Source organism: Platichthys flesus, chromosome 3, assembly GCF_949316205.1.
Source record: "Platichthys flesus chromosome 3, fPlaFle2.1, whole genome shotgun sequence".
In the NCBI taxonomy this organism is placed as follows: domain Eukaryota; kingdom Metazoa; phylum Chordata; class Actinopteri; order Pleuronectiformes; family Pleuronectidae; genus Platichthys; species Platichthys flesus.
In genome coordinates, this window is record NC_084947.1 from 606688 (window position 1) to 622507 (window position 15820).

General features: G+C 49.4%; 2 protein-coding genes across 5 annotated transcripts in view; one reads left to right on the plus strand and one right to left on the minus strand.

Annotated features, from left to right (window-relative positions):
* lrrc2 (leucine rich repeat containing 2) overlaps window positions 1-5290 on the plus strand; it is a 10808-nt gene extending 5518 nt beyond the window's left edge. For 3 of the 4 annotated variants that reach the window (XM_062381230.1, XM_062381231.1, XM_062381232.1), the window contains exons 5-10: window positions 1539-1791; window positions 1901-2037; window positions 2815-2960; window positions 3070-3222; window positions 3983-4143; window positions 4445-5290. In XM_062381230.1, the coding sequence (XP_062237214.1) occupies window positions 1539-1791; window positions 1901-2037; window positions 2815-2960; window positions 3070-3222; window positions 3983-4143; window positions 4445-4494 (900 nt within the window). In that variant the 3' untranslated portion in view covers window positions 4495-5290. The remainder of the gene's footprint in view (window positions 1-1538; window positions 1792-1900; window positions 2038-2814; window positions 2961-3069; window positions 3223-3982; window positions 4144-4444) is intronic. The other variant, XM_062381234.1, reaches the window with a different exon arrangement.
* Window positions 5291-7538: 2248 nt separating this feature from the next.
* On the minus strand, window positions 7539-15662 carry mfsd14bb (major facilitator superfamily domain containing 14Bb). Its single transcript, XM_062381237.1, has 12 exons — window positions 15196-15662; window positions 14251-14343; window positions 13720-13782; window positions 13124-13251; window positions 11700-11814; window positions 11334-11552; window positions 10932-11045; window positions 10462-10533; window positions 10248-10360; window positions 9938-10035; window positions 8301-8443; window positions 7539-8227 (listed from the first exon to the last, which is right to left on the minus strand). The coding sequence occupies exons 1-12, from the start codon at window positions 15250-15252 to the stop codon at window positions 8006-8008; spliced, it is 1437 nt and encodes a 478-aa protein (XP_062237221.1). The 5' UTR covers window positions 15253-15662; the 3' UTR covers window positions 7539-8005.
* Window positions 15663-15820: the final 158 nt, after the last annotated feature.

Sequence of the window (15820 nt, forward strand, 5' to 3'; positions counted from 1 at the left end):
AGGAGATCTGGTGTGAGGAGGTGTGTGAGTCCAGGAGATCTGGTGTGAGGAGGTGTGTGAGTCCAGGAGATCTGGTGTGAGGAGGTGTGTGATTGCAGGAGATCTGGTGTGAGGAGGTGTGTGAGTCCAGGAGATCTGGTGTGAGGAGGTGTGTGAGTCCAGGAGATCTGGTGTGAGGACGTGTGTGAGTCCAGGAGATCTGGTGTGAGGAGGTGTGTGATTGCAGGAGATCTGGTGTGAGGAGGTGTGTGAGTCCAGGAGATCTGGTGTGAGGAGGTGTGTGATTGCAGGAGATCTGGTGTGAGGAGGTGTGTGAGTCCAGGAGATCTGGTGTGAGGAGGTGTGTGATTGCAGGAGATCTGGTGTGAGGAGGTGTGTGAGTCCAGGAGATCTGGTGTGAGGAGGTGTGTGAGTCCAGGAGATCTGGTGTGAGGAGGTGTGTGATTGCAGGAGATCTGGTGTGAGGAGGTGTGTGAGTCCAGGAGATCTGGTGTGAGGAGGTGTGTGAGTCCAGGAGATCTGGTGTGAGGAGGTGTGTGATTGCAGGAGATCTGGTGTGAGGAGGTGTGTGAGTCCAGGAGATCTGGTGTGAGGACGTGTGTGGGTCCAGGAGATCTGGTGTGAGGAGGTGTGTGAGTCCAGGAGATCTGATGTGAGTATGTGTGTGAGTCCAGGAGATCTGGTGTGAGGAGGTGTGTGATTGCAGGAGATCTGGTGTGAGGAGGTGTGTGAGTCCAGGAGATCTGGTGTGAGGAGGTGTGTGAGTCCAGGAGATCTGGTGTGAGGAGGTGTGTGAGTCCAGGAGATCTGGTGTGAGGACGTGTGTGAGTCCAGGAGATCTGGTGTGAGGAGGTGTGTGAGTCCAGGAGATCTGGTGTGAGGAGGTGTGTGAGTCCAGGAGATCTGGTGTGAGGAGGTGTGTGAGTCCAGGAGATCTGGTGTGAGGAGGTGTGTGAGTCCAGGAGATCTGGTGTGAGGAGGTGTGTGATTGCAGGAGATCTGGTGTGAGGACGTGTGTGAGTCCAGGAGATCTTGTGTGAGGAGGTGTGTGAGTCCAGGAGACCTGGTGTGAGGAGGTGTGTGAGTCCAGGAGATCTGGTGTGAGGAGGTGTGTGAGTCCAGCAGATCTGGTGTGAGGAGGTGTGTGAGTCCAGGAGATCTGGTGTGAGGAGGTGTGTGAGTCCAGGAGATCTGGTGTGAGGAGGTGTGTGAGTCCAGGAGATCTGGTGTGAGGAGGTGTGTGAGTCCAGGAGATCTGGTGTGAGGAGGTGTGTGATTGCAGGAGATCTGGTGTGAGGAGGTGTGTGAGTCCAGGAGATCTGGTGTGAGGAGGTGTGTGAGTCCAGGAGATCTGGTGTGAGGAGGTGTGTGAGTCCAGGAGATCTGGTGTGAGGAGGTGTGTGAGTCCAGGAGATCTGGTGTGAGGAGGTGTGTGAGTCCAGGAGATCTGGTGTGAGTACGTGAGTGAGTCCAGGAGATCTGGTGTGAGGAGGTGTGTGAGTCCAGGAGATCTGGTGTGAGGAGGTGTTTGATTGCAGGAGTTCCCCTCGGAGCTGCGCTGGAGGACCTACCTGAGGGAGTGGCACGTCACGGGGACGAAGATCTGCCGGTTCCCTGAGTTCCTGTCTCTGTTCACTCAGCTCGTCGTGCTCCAGATCCCGAAGAACCTCATCGACGAGCTGCCGGCGGAGATCGGTGAGGATTCAAACCCACGACGCTTTCAGGTCGTTCACGTGTTTTCTGTTTGTACGTGTGAGACGCTCCTCGGCCGTCGGTTTCTTCAAAGGGTCGGTGTGTACGATTTACTGCCCTCTGCTGGTAGTAGTGCAAATTACATTTGAACTGTTTTAGTTGCTGCTGCTGATAACAGCTGGAATCAAACCGTCGTCTGTGCCCTCAGGCCAACTGACCGGGTTGAGGGAATTGAACGTCAGCTACAACCGTTTGTCCAAAGTTCCTCCAGAGCTCGGAAACTGTGAAAACCTGGAGAGACTCGAACTTGCGGGAAACTACAACCTGTCGGAGCTACCGTTTGAGGTGAGACAGGGACAGAGAGACACAGAGAGACAGACACAGAGAGACACAGAGAGACAGACACAGAGAGACACAGAGAGACAATCAGAGAGAGACAGACACAGAGAGACAGACACAGTGTGACAATCAGAGAGAGATGGACACAGAGAGACAGACACAGAGAGACAGACACAGAGAGACAGACACAGAGAGACAATCAGAGAGAGACAGACACAGAGAGACAGACACAGAGAGACAGACACAGTGTGACAATCAGAGAGAGATGGACACAGAGAGACAGACACAGTGAGACAGACACAGAGAGACAGACACAGAGAGACAATCAGAGAGAGACAGACACAGAGAGACAGACACAGTGAGACAGACACAGAGTGACAGACACAGTGAGACAGACACAGTGAGACAGACACAGAGAGACAGACACAGAAAGACAGACACAGAGAGACAGACAAAGTGAGACAGACACAGAGAGACAATCAGAGAGAGACAGACACAGTGAGACAGACACAGTGAGACAGACACAGTGAGACAGACACAGTGAGACACAGAGAGATGGACACAGTGAGACAGACACAGAGAGACAGACACAGAGAGACAGACACAGTGAGACAATGAAACAGAAGGACTCAGAGAGACATTTAGAGGACAGATCATCTTCATCTGTGGTAAATTAAACAAATCTTTCTCTTCTTTATGAACAAATGTCTCTGTCTTTGATGGAAGTGTTGTCCCAGGTGAGTCTCTGCTGAGACGATGTCCCTGTGTGTCTTGTCTCTGCAGCTGAGCAGTCTGAAGCGCCTGGTGCACCTGGACATTGCTCAGAACCGGTTTGTGTCCATTCCCGTCTGCACTCTGAGGATGAGCGGCCTGCAGCTGTTGGACCTGAGCCACAACGGCCTGAGTGACCTGCCGCAGGACATGGACAGGTAACCAGGACCACGTCCCCCATCAGAGGAGACTTTACTGATAAACCAGCCTGAGCTGTCCCCACAGGGACGTGACTGAAGTTATGTGAGTAACCTGTGTGTGTCTCAGGCTGCAGCAGCTGGTCACTCTGTTCCTCCATAAGAACAACCTGTGGTACCTCCCCCACTGCCTCGCCAGCATCAGCACGCTCAAGATGATCGTGGTCAGCGGCGAGCAGCTCACCTGCATCCCGACCAGACTGTGCAGCAACCCCGCCATCAAGTACACCAGCTCCACCGCCACACCCACAGACACACCCACAGACACACCCACTGCCACACCCACTGCCACACCCACTGCCACACCCACTGCCACTTCCAATGCCACTTCCACACCCACCGCCACACCCACCGCCACACCCACTGCCACACCCACTGCCACTTCCACACCCACCGCCACACCCACTGCCACACCCACAGACACACCCACAGACACACCCACTGCCACTTCCACACCCACTGCCACACCCACTCCCACACCCGAACCCACTGCCACACCCACTGCCACTTCCACACCCACCGCCACACCCACTGCCACACCCACAGACACACCCACAGACACACCCACTGCCACTTCCACACCCACTGCCACACCCACTCCCACACCCGAACCCACTGCCACACCCACTGCCACTTCCACACCCACCGCCACACCCACAGACACACCCACTGCCACTTCCACTTCCACACCCACACCCACTGCCACTTCCACACCCACTTCCACACCCACTGCCACACCCACTGCCACATCCACAGACACACCCACTGCCACTTCCACACCCACTGCCACACCCACAGACACACCCACTGCCACACCCACTGCCACTTCCACACCCACAGACACACCCACAGACACACCCACCACCACAGACACACCCCCTGCCACACCCATCACCACACCCACATACACTGAATCCAGTCCAGGTCCAGTTCAGTGTGAGTTCTGTGTTTTTCTAAATCTGATCCGATTCGTTTGTCGTCAGATTCATTCGACTTTGCGACAACCTGGCGAACGCAGAGAAGAAGAAAGAGGAGAAGAAAGAAAAGGGCAAGAGGAGGAGAGAACCAGGGATGGAGGAGGTGAAGAAGGACGGCAGAGAGAAGGAGTTCATCGAGGCGTACATCAGCACACTGACGGAGAGAGGTAATATTATTTATATTTAATATTTTAGATATAATCAATTACATCTATTACTAATTTATAATTATAGATTATATCCTAATTGACTCACATAGAAGTAAATGATAGCTACATTAATATATGTGGATCTATATTTATGTTTATATCGAGAACAGAACTTTACATCGGAACGAGTTGGAAAATATTGTAATATTTCATCACATATATTTAGACAAAAAATATGTTTATTTAAAAATGTTCCTTATGTTCATTAAATATATAGCTGATATATTTAAAGTTATCAGTAACATTTGTCCCTCCCCAGACACCGTCCCATACTCCACCACCAAGGTGTCCATCTCCTGCCTGCTGTGAGGAAGAGGAGGAGGACGAAGGCTTCACACCATGTGACACTTTGATTCTGTTATAAAGTCAAATGACTCATTTTTATGTCACAGCAAATACAAAGTTTCTGAATTAAGTCATAAACTGCACAAGTCTAAATGAAACTTTTTCTGAAATATATAAAAAAAGTTCTGAGATATGAGAGAAATCTGATATGTACATTTTAAAATCAGAACATTGAGGTATTTGTATATTTCATTTGGTTTTTAATTTTGTTGTCAGGAATCAGTTTTTTTTAATCTTTTTACGTTTGATTTAATGTTTTGTTTTGTAACTTTTCATTCCAAAAACTGGATTTTCAACATTGAAACAATTCAACTCAGACGATATTTTCATTCGACGCTTTCACAAACATTTTAAATCTCATCTTTGACCCATATTGACCATTTATTATCTGGGATTTGAGAAACTTTTGACAGCCTTTAAAAACTGGATTCATCAGTTCAAAGAGTAAAAAGCTCTGATAGATTTAATATTTAAACAGGAGTGAATCTAGTTTATCGTGTTAAAATGTTGGTTCTTCTGGTGATTTTATGTATTTCAGGACAAATATATTTGTCCTTGTTAGAAAGTGTGAAGTTGTTAAAGTTGAGCTGATTAAGTTATAGTCAAAACATGAGTCAAAAAACAGTTGTTATTTCCATTATCTTTAAAAAAAAAAGAGTTTTATCTTTATATTTGTATTCATGTGCTGCTCGGATACTGAAATGTGTTTGTGGTCGTGTCAGTTGAACAAATTGAATAAATAAGGTTTGTGAAAAATAAAGTGTTCTGATCTTCAACTGTAATTATAATCATATTAGGTTTTAAAACATATATACATATATTTTTAATAAATAAAATTTTTTCTCAAAACGTAATAGATTTGTTATTTTGGAACTTGAGAGATCTTTAACACTTTAAAAACAAAAATAGTAAAAAGAAATTAAAATCCATGAGTAAATACACACAAACACACAATCACAAATCCAAATTCCATACATTTCTCTTTATTATTATAGATATTATTCAAAATTATGTTCTTAATAAGATAAAAGATGCACAACACTTCTCTTGGTTTCTCTATAAAAACGATATCAACATGGAGAATGATTCGAGGCACGTTCAGAGAAATTAAAGTGCAGTGTCAGCAAATGTTCTGCATCATGTACACAAAGGAGGGGGGGTGATATTGAATATATATATATATATAAATATTCAATATCTCCACTTTATATGTTTGACCGCATCAGTTACCGTTTCTCCTCCAATGATTAAACTGTTCTGTCCGTCAGCAGGTTGAACAGAAACTTCAGTAACACAATCAGGTCAAGTTTTCAGAGATTAACATCAAACTTAAAGAAACTTGGTTTAAAACTTTTGACACAAAAAGAAAACCTGATTTATGTCAATATCAAGACGTCTGTAAATGAAATGTTTCACATGTTAAACGTCTCAACTCAAGTTTCTAGGACTCTAGTGATTTTGTAAAACACAGAGTGGAAATAACCAAGACATATTTTGGTTGTTACCAAAAAAAACTAACGAGGTTTAACGGCTCCTGTGAAAATACTGATATCTCTTCAGAACCAAAATGAGTGAAACTTGATTTTTAAATTCAGAACCTGTTCAAGTGTCTTTTACATGAAATAAACATGTTGACATATAAGCTGCTGATGTTCACGTCCGCTGGAAAATTCAAATAAGTCTAAAAACAAGATTATCTGAATTATTCTAAAACTAGAAAATAAAAAACTCTGTGATTCACGGAATTTTCCAGCGAGACTCGAACTCCGCAGCAGACGGACACGAGACAGGGTGCATTCTGGGACATTCAGTAACGACTCTGCAGACGGACCTGTAGAAAAAGATCCTGTAGGTGCGTCTGTCTTTGTTTGACATCTTCAGCTCCAGAGAGAGAACAGAACAGGAACTTCTCGGCCGAGTTGAGGAGTTTGGTTTGAAAAGAAAGTTCAAGATTAAAAAATAACGGGAAACCTTGAGACGATGATCAGTTCAGCTCCGTGAGGCTGAAGCTGGCCTCAGGAAACCATGATGATGATGATGATGATGAAGATGATGATGATGATGATGCTGACACGAGACCGTAACCTGTCCCACCACCAGGGGCAGACATGAGTCCACCACCACAGTCAAAGATTCCTCTGCGTCTCGTTTACAGTAACTGGGACCGATGGTGAACAAACATCTGCAGCTTGAGGTTGAACATCCAGTAACTCAAAGATTCAGTGAAACGTCTGCACGATGGAAATCAAACCAGGGACTCGAGGTGGGAGGAGCCTGTGGGAGGAGCCTGTGGGATGAGCCTGTGGGAGGAGCCTGTGTGTAGACGTCCGCCTTCAAACTGAATCCTCTTCTCTGGAATGTGATATTTTTACTTTTAACAAACTTTACAAGCAATATTAACAAAAAGTAAAAGAACAAAATGGCACAATTTGTATTTTTTAAAACTCAAACATCTAAAAGAGAACAGATCGAGCGCTTGATTTGTTGGCCCTGGAGCGACTGGCGGGCGGAGTCTCAGATCTGATCTGATCACATCTGGAGCTCGATTCATTCCAGGATGTTTGAATTTAAGAGTAAGAATCCTCCAGGTCCAGATTGAGTCTATCTGCAGAGCGTGTTATTAATATCACATCTCAGAGTGGAGCGACTCCATCGCCACGTGTGAGCCTCAGGTACCGAGCATCTGGAGGTTTGACCCAGGACTCGTTCACACCTGGTTCAGAGCTTCACACCCGTCAGTGAGAAGGTTCCTCATCACGGACCAACATGTAGACGCTGCTCGTGATCCATCCTGATGTGACATGTAAACCAGAGGAAGCCCCATGCAGACAGAAAGACTACGACCCCCCCCCACCTGACAACAGGCGGCAGCTAAACAGTGACTGTTTAGTTTTATTAGTTTTTAATCTGATGTCGTAACTTTCACTACAAAAAGATTCATAATAAAGATATGATTGAAAATAAACTGTAGAAAATTGAAAATAATAATTCAGTCAAATTCAACTTGGTTGATGTTTGTGCGTCCGAGCAGATTTTAATGTCACTACACAAAACTAACTAATGATGGAGAGCCGCTCGATTAGTAACATGATGTTATCATCAGTGTGTAGTTATGTCAATACGTTGCTCTAAATATCAGTTATTATATATAAAACATCTGGTTTCAGGAAACCCTCTCATCTGAGGATCTGTGACCAGAGAATGATGAATTTTTGGTTGAAACAATTAATCAATGTTTGATGTTAATAACCTTCCTGCTGTTTGATGATGAAACATGAGCTCTATGAATATGATGTGTCGTCCGTGGGTTGATGAAACCAGCTCGTCGGTTTGATGCCGCCTGATGTTTCCTGACTCTTCTCTGAACAGTCAGAATCGGAGGAAATAAAAACAAAAGCTCTTCATTTTGAAATGGGCCGGACCTGCAGAGTGGAGCTCAGGCCTCAGCGCTGTGATTGGCCGGGCCAGCTGTCAGTCACAGGCTGCTGTCCTGCAGGAGCGGCTCAATGTCCTCTGTGTCACTGGTGGGCGTGGCCAGAGGGCTGGTGCTCAGGGCGGTGGCTCCACTGGTCTTGCGGGCGGAGCTGGTTTTGACGTCGGCCAGTCGCTGGTTCTCTGGGATGAAGAACGCCACCATGAGGGCGAAGAAGACGGAGCACGCTCCGAACAGGAAGGGGGGGCCAGGGATCAGGGACTTCTGCAGAGACACAGGAAGTAGGGTTACTACTGTGTGTGTGTGTGTGTGTGTGTGTGTGTGTGTGTGTGTGTACCTCTGTGATCTTTGTGGGTCTTCCTGACACCGGCTCTATGTCGTCCAGCTCCACATTGAACAGGAAGAAGATGAAGCCGTACAGAGCCGGACCCAAACCGTTACACAATCCTCTGATACCGGTGATCATCCCCTGAGCCACACCTGACAACAAACACACAAACACCCACAGTAAGTCAGTTTCTCTGGATTTCCTCCCCCGCTTCCCGCAGGCGGACGTGTGGACAGACGTGTGGACAGACGGGTGGACAGACGGGAGGACAGACGGGTGGACAGACGGGTGGACAGACTGGTGGACAGACGTGTGGACAGACGTGTGGACAGACGGGAGGACAGACGGGTGGACAGACGGGTGGACAGACGGGTGGACAGACTGGTGGACAGACGTGTGGACAGACGGGTGGACAGACGGGTGGACAGACGGGTGGACAGACGGGTGGACAGACGGGTGGACAGACGGGAGGACAGACGGGTGGACAGACGGGTGGACAGACGGGTGGACAGACGGGAGGACAGACGGGTGGACAGACGGGTGGACAGACTGGTGGACAGACGGGTGGACAGACGGGTGGACAGACGGGTGGACAGACGGGTGGACAGACTGGTGGACAGACGGGTGGACAGACGGGTGGACAGACGTGTGGACAGAGGGGTGGACAGAGGGGTGGACAGACTGGTGGACAGACGGGTGGACAGACGGGTGGACAGACGGGTGGACAGACTGGTGGACAGACGGGTGGACAGACGGGTGGACAGACGGGTGGACAGACGGGTGGACAGACGGGTGGACAGACGGGTGGACAGACTGGTGGACAGACGGGTGGACAGACTGGTGGACAGACTGGTGGACAGACGGGGGGACAGACGGGTGGACAGACGGGTGGACAGACGGGTGGACAGACGGGTGGACAGACGTGTGGACAGACGGGAGGACAGACGGGAGGACAGACTGGTGGACAGACGGGTGGACAGACGGGTGGACAGACGGGTGGACAGACGGGTGGACAGAGGGGTGGACAGACCGATGGACAGACCGATGGACAGACGGGAGGACAGACGGGTGGACAGACGGGTGGACAGACAGGTGGACAGACGGGTGGACAGACCGATGGACAGACGGGAGGACAGACGGGTGGACAGACGGGTGGACAGACGGGTGGACAGACCGATGGACAGACGGGAGGACAGACGGGTGGACAGACGGGTGGACAGACAGGTGGACAGACTGGTGGACAGACGGGTGGACAGACCGATGGACAGACGGGAGGACAGACGGGTGGACAGAGGGGTGGACAGAGGGGTGGACAGAGGGGTGGACAGAGGGGTGGACAGACGGGTGGACAGACCGATGGACAGACGGGAGGACAGACGGGTGGACAGACTGGTGGACAGACTGGTGGACAGACGGGTGGACAGACCGATGGACAGACGGGAGGACAGACGGGTGGACAGAGGGGTGGACAGAGGGGTGGACAGACGCGTGGACAGACGGGTGGACAGACCGATGGACAGACGGGAGGACAGACGGGTGGACAGACGGGTGGACAGACGGGTGGACAGACAGACGGGTGGACAGACGGGTGGACAGACAGGTGGACAGACTGGTGGACAGACGGGTGGACAGACGGGTGGACTCACCTTGTTGGTCAGGTGCTGCACTGTGTGACACCAGAGCAGAGACGGCTGGGAAGGTGATGGAGGACAAGGCTGCTACTGTCCCTGCCGCCCACATCATCCTGGGGACAACACAACGAATCAATAATCTGTTAAACATCAGAGAGTCCAGAACCTGAATATCAATAACTTGAGACAAAGTTATGATTTCATTTGTTATATAAATAGTTGATAGAATTGATCTTCCTCAGGTGACTGAACACGATGTGAGAAATGATCTGAAACATATTTGAAAGTGACCACGTCAGTGACATCACTAGTGGGCGGGACTCACCAGGGCTCGGAGCCGAAGCCGTACCAGGTGAGCTGGAGGAGCTGGAAGCCCAGGCCCAGCAGAACCGTCCTCTTGTTCCCCACGGTCCTCATGAGAACCCCGAGGAGGAGAGTCTACACACACACCGAGAACACACAACACCACTTCAGGACTTTCACTTCACGTGCACCCCCCACACCCAGAGTCTGGCGCTAGGCTCTGATTGGTTCTGTACCTGAGCGATGATGGAGAGGACTCCCACCATGGCGATGAAGGCAGCGATGGCTGCGGGAGAAAACTGGATCACCTGACACACAAATCAACCAATCACAGCTCAGTGTCCAGGTCACACCATCATGTAACTCAATTCCAGGGTGAGTGTGTGAGTGAGAGTGTGTGTGTGTGTGTGTGTGTGTGTGAAAGAGTGTTAGTGAGAGTGTGTGTGTGTGTGTGAAAGAGTGTGAGTGTGTGTGTGTGTGTGTGAAAGAGTGTTAGTGAGAGTGTGTGTGTGTGTGTGTGTGTGTGTGTGTGTAAGAGTGTGAGTGAGAGTGTGTGTGTGTGTGTGTGTAAGAGTGTGTGTGTGTGTGTGTGTAAGAGTGTGTGTGTGTGTAAGAGTGTGAGTGAGAGTGTGTGTGTGTGTGTGTGTGTAAGAGTGTGTGTGTGTGTGTGTGTGTAAGAGTGTGTGTGTGTGTGTGTGTGTGTCACCTGTTTCAGGTACAGGAAGAAGCTGGAGTACTGGCCGGCCTCAGGCAGATAGGACAGGAACACGGTGACACAGATCAGCAGCACCGTCGGGTCTTTACCTACACGACGCAGAGACTGAACACAACAGCACCATCATCGATCACTGATACCACTGCCTGTCAATCAATCAATCAATCAATCAATCAATCACGGATCATCTCAGCGCCTCCTGTCTTGATGTGTTAACATGTTGTTCCTCATGTGTTTGAACAGCAGCCTCCATCTCTCACACATGATGAAGTCTGTCTCAGTAAAATGTTAAACACTGAGTTGACACATTTTAAATATTCAGGATTTTCCAAATGAGAGTTGAGTTCTGGTCCCGGGCTGTGACCTCTGACCCTGTGCTGCTGCTGGACTCACTGCGAAGGGGTCGGCCTGCTCCCAGGAGATGGGGAAGCCCCAGGACGTCAGCCTCATCTTGTCCGGCAGCGACTCGGGGACGATGAAGAACACGAAGGCGATGTCTGCCACAGCAATCACGGTGGCGACCAGGACCACCAGGCTGTCCCCGTACTGGGCTGACAGGTAGGCGCCGATCGCCGGACTGGTCACCAAACTGGCTGCGAAGGTCGCAGAGACCTGGTGAGATGAAGACACAGGGAGAGGAGGTGAAGCAGCAGAGAATCACAATCTCCTCCCTTTCCAGATCCTACATTTCCCACAGTGCACCTGGGCTGCAGACACCTGGGGACACTTCAGTGAGTGTGAGTGTGGGGGAGGAGTTACCAGGCCGTAGGCGGTGCTCCGCTCGTGTTCCTCTGTGATGTCGGCGACGTAGGCAAAGATCACCGAGAAGGTCACAGCGAAGGTCCCTGAGACTGAGATGAGAGCGAAATACCACCTGCACACACACACACACACACACACACACACACACACACACACACACACACACACACACACACACACACACACACACAATTTCATTTTAAGTGAGAAATATTTCCGTGGCGTCCTGATTATGTCAGTCGATGCATTTCTGCTTCACACACACACAAAGTTTAAAGTTTCTTTAAAGACCAGTGATTAGAAAGGAGCAGAGTCTCTAGTGGAGCAGCGCTGAGTCATGCTCTCCATCTCTCATCATCTTATTCATCATTTACTTTGTGAGTTGACGTATTATAGAACTACTGTCTCTTTCAAACTGTTTCTGCAGCATCACATTTCACACTTTGTCACATCAGCAGGAAGTTTGAACCGAGGGTTTGTGAACTGTGAATTAACCATGTGTCTGATCTCAGTGTGTAGTGAGACCCCTCCCACCACATCAGTGAAGCTTCCCCAGTGCGTTCACTCAAACAAACTGATGAGAAGGAAGCGCTGTGAGACGTTGATTCTCAGAAACACTGACATCATGTCTGTCGTGCAGCTTCCAGAGAAAACACGAGAGAGCAGGAAACGCGTTCAACTGCCTGAACGCTCTTTAAAATCCAAACGCAACAAACTCACTCTATCATCTCCTTTATTATTTCCCACAAAATAACGTGTTTGCAACAGATTCTGTGAAAAACATGAAATTCCTCAGATCAGCTGAGATCGAGTCATGTGACAAGAACAGAGAAACAACTCATCAGGCCAAACATGTGGGAAACGGTTTCTTTGACTGATTCAGGACCTGTCACAGACGAGTGTTTGACCGAGCTGCAGGAGTTTGAATTGAAGAATGAACCAGTGAGTGAAAAGGACCCAAACCAGCCGAGCTTCAGAAGAGTGGAAGCTGCTCTGTGAACACGCCTGCTGCCTGTTCTCTGATCCTCAGCTGATCACATGAACAACACGTGACCGGTCAAACTCCCAGAGGCCGAAGAGCAACGAGCTGGAACTTACATCCTTCATTCCATTTGTTCTCTAAATAAAGAAACATGTATTAAATATTTCTCAACTCTCCGTAAGACATTTGATCTTAGGAAATTTTCTGAGTTTTTATGATATTAAAATTTTCTGTGCTCCTCTCACACGCAAGCAACACGTCTGACTTGATCTGCTCAGGACGTTAAAGTGAGACGCTGTTTGATCATTGGTCGCTGGAAGAACCAGGATTCAGGAGACGTGATGTCGTGTGCAGCAGGTTCCACTTATCAGAGAGAAACACTGAGCACGACAACAAGCCAACAACACACACACACACAAGCACACACACGTCCTCTCACCAGGGGCTGATCCTCATGAAGGGGATGGGAGCGCACGTGAAGAAGACCGTCAGGAGGAGGAAGGACTTTCTGCCCCAGATGTCTGACAGAGCACCAATCAGAGGAGCTGACAGGAAAGACAGGAAGCCCTGCGCACACACAGACACACACATTAGGAACACAACATACTCCTGGACGTGGGGACCATGAGCAGGTTTTCTCCCTGCAGGTCTCACAGTGAGCTGTGCACATGTAGATGTTTCTGAATCAAAGCCAGGAGACGTGAGGACAGGTGTTCACGTTGCTCCCGGTCGACTCTTCCCGGAGGTTTTGGTTGCAGCGCTCTGAGCTGGAGGATTAATGAGAGCTTTGTTCTGTTATCTTGAAAACATTTAGATCTCGTCTCTGATTTAACTTTGGTGAAAGTCCCAGGTATCAGGTCGGGTCACAGTCCATCAGATGACCTGAGCTCAGGTCAGGAACTTCTCTGTCCGTCTTATTTCACTTTGCATCGATCAGTTTAGATTTTCCACATTTGAACAAATGTAGAAAACAAATGACTGTTAGTGTTGTGGTCTGTGTGAAAGTTTGTGTGTTGATGATGTGACAGATTCTACCTTCACTCCCTGAACAAGGCCGTTCATCAGGAAGGTGTGCTGAGGAAACGTCTCGTGAAGAACCTGAAACCAAACAAACACTCACATGTTCAGAGTGTGTGTCACTCACCACCTCTCACACTCACATGTGCACACTTGTTTTTATTGAATGTATTCTTCGGGGCTTTTTATCACCTTTAATGGAAAGAGCAGAGTAAGTTTGTGAAAAGGGGGATAGAGAGGGGGGGGGGGGGGGGATATGCATGCATGCTCAAAGGTCGGAATCGAACCCGGGCCTCTGCGGGTTTAGGCCCTGTCAGGTGAGCTACACATGAGGACCATGCGAAGGAGAATCTAACCAAAGCTGAACTGAATCACAGACATGTTCCTCACATGTGTGTCTGTGATAACAAATGTCTGAGTCTGTGTCTCTGGACACTTTCCTGCAGCCTCTTAGTGAATGTCAGAGTGAGTCCATGTGAGAACACAGGTGTGTGTGCGTGTGTGTGTGTGTGTGATGCACATGTGAACGTTTGCCGTGTGTTTCCTTACGGTCAACATGGGCGTGGTCAGCAGCCCCCATGCGAAGAACTCCAGGAAGATCACCACCACCGCATGAGTGACTCTGGCTCGGCCCCGGCCGGGCTGCGGTGAGGAGACAAGCAGGGACATGAAATATTCATCTGACCTCTGACCTCCACACTGTTCCAGTAAATGTGTGTATTGAATGTTGTTCTAGGAATCAACAGTGACTGAGTGTGTGAGTTGTTCATCCGGTTGGACAGACAGACTACAGACGGACTACAGACTCGCTGACGGGAGGATTTACAGATTCTCTAAGATCCTCAGCTAAGATGAACGTTTATCTGAGGACGTGTGAGGATGTCTTCAGGTGAGACCTGATGGACATGAGGTTGAACCACCTGATGCTGACCTGGTTACTGTCACGTGACTCATGTTGCTGACTCGAGGCTTCAGTCCTTAATGGATCTAATGATGTTGAGGTGAAACTCACTTCCTCTACAAATCAATTAACAGAGAATCAGATCTGAACCAATTAGAGATAAACACGTGATTCACTTTTAAATAAACGCATCGATTACAATCGAGTGAAGATAAATCCTCATGTAACCGTCACTGGAGACGTGTACTCCAAACTTCAGCAGTAGTAAGAGTACAATGAGGACTTGTAATAGATTACTTCTCCACAGTGGAACGAGTACTTGAGCATCATGAACGTGAACAGGGAAGTTACTGCGGGTTAACCCTGAGCGTTAACCTGGTCCAACCCGAGCTAACTAGCTGGTGAAGCGGCTGCTCGCTAGTTAGTTTGGCTAACTCGGTCTTAGCTGCTAGCGTTAGCCTGCTGCTAACGACGCTGAACAGACGTCAGTGTGTTCTCGTGTCGGTGTGTGTCCGGTTCACGGCCCCGGTGTTTGTTATCTCAGCTGCCCGGTGCTCCCGGTGCTCCCCGGGCCGCTGTCCCGCTGCACTCACCGGGCTCCGGACCAACATGATGTCGTTGGCCTCGGTCGCAGTTTTCTCCCGGTTCATGTCACATGTTGCCGCGACGATCCTCACATCGAGTCCGCGGTGACCGGCGTCCTCCCGGGGCTTCTCCGTCTCTTCCAGGGTGTCCCACCGTGTCGATCCGCTCCACGTCCGAGCGGCGCTACCATGGACCCGGGGTCGAGCCTGTGTCCACCGGGGCAGAGCGGTCAACAGCGGAGGACCCACTTTCGATTTTACCCGAATTCCTCCGCTTCGACTGTACTGTCACAATTTGTCACTTTGGTTTGTTCACCAGTTACTCTCGGGTGAGCGGTGTGGTCACTGATCCACGTTAACGACAAACACCGCCCGACCGTCTTGTCCCTGTCAGTCAATGGAGCGCGTGTGCTCGGCACTGCTTCCAGATCAGCTGATGTTCTGGGTCTGTCGATCTGGATTCAGTTCGCATCAGTGTCATCTGACTCTGGATCAGAGACACGGCCCCGCCCCCTCTGCGTGTTCGGCTCAGCTGAAAGAAGCGCGCCCCCTGACGCGCTGCAGCTCGGCGACTCTGTGGCGCGTGCGTCACACGGTGTCAGTTAAATAACGACGGACAGAAAAACAACAGAAC

Bases quoted from the DNA above. Each gene is read 5' to 3' on its own strand.
- mfsd14bb (XM_062381237.1), bottom strand. From the start codon at position 15,252: ATGAACCGGGAGAAAACTGCGACCGAGGCCAACGACATCATGTTGGTC. The intron at 10,361-10,461 runs GTACAGAACCAA...GTGTGTGTGTAG, and splicing joins TCCTCTCCATCATCGCTCAG to ACTCTCCTCCTCGGGGTTCT. The intron at 10,036-10,247 runs GTGAGTCCCGCC...TGTTGTCCCCAG, and splicing joins GGCTTCGGCTCCGAGCCCTG to GATGATGTGGGCGGCAGGGA.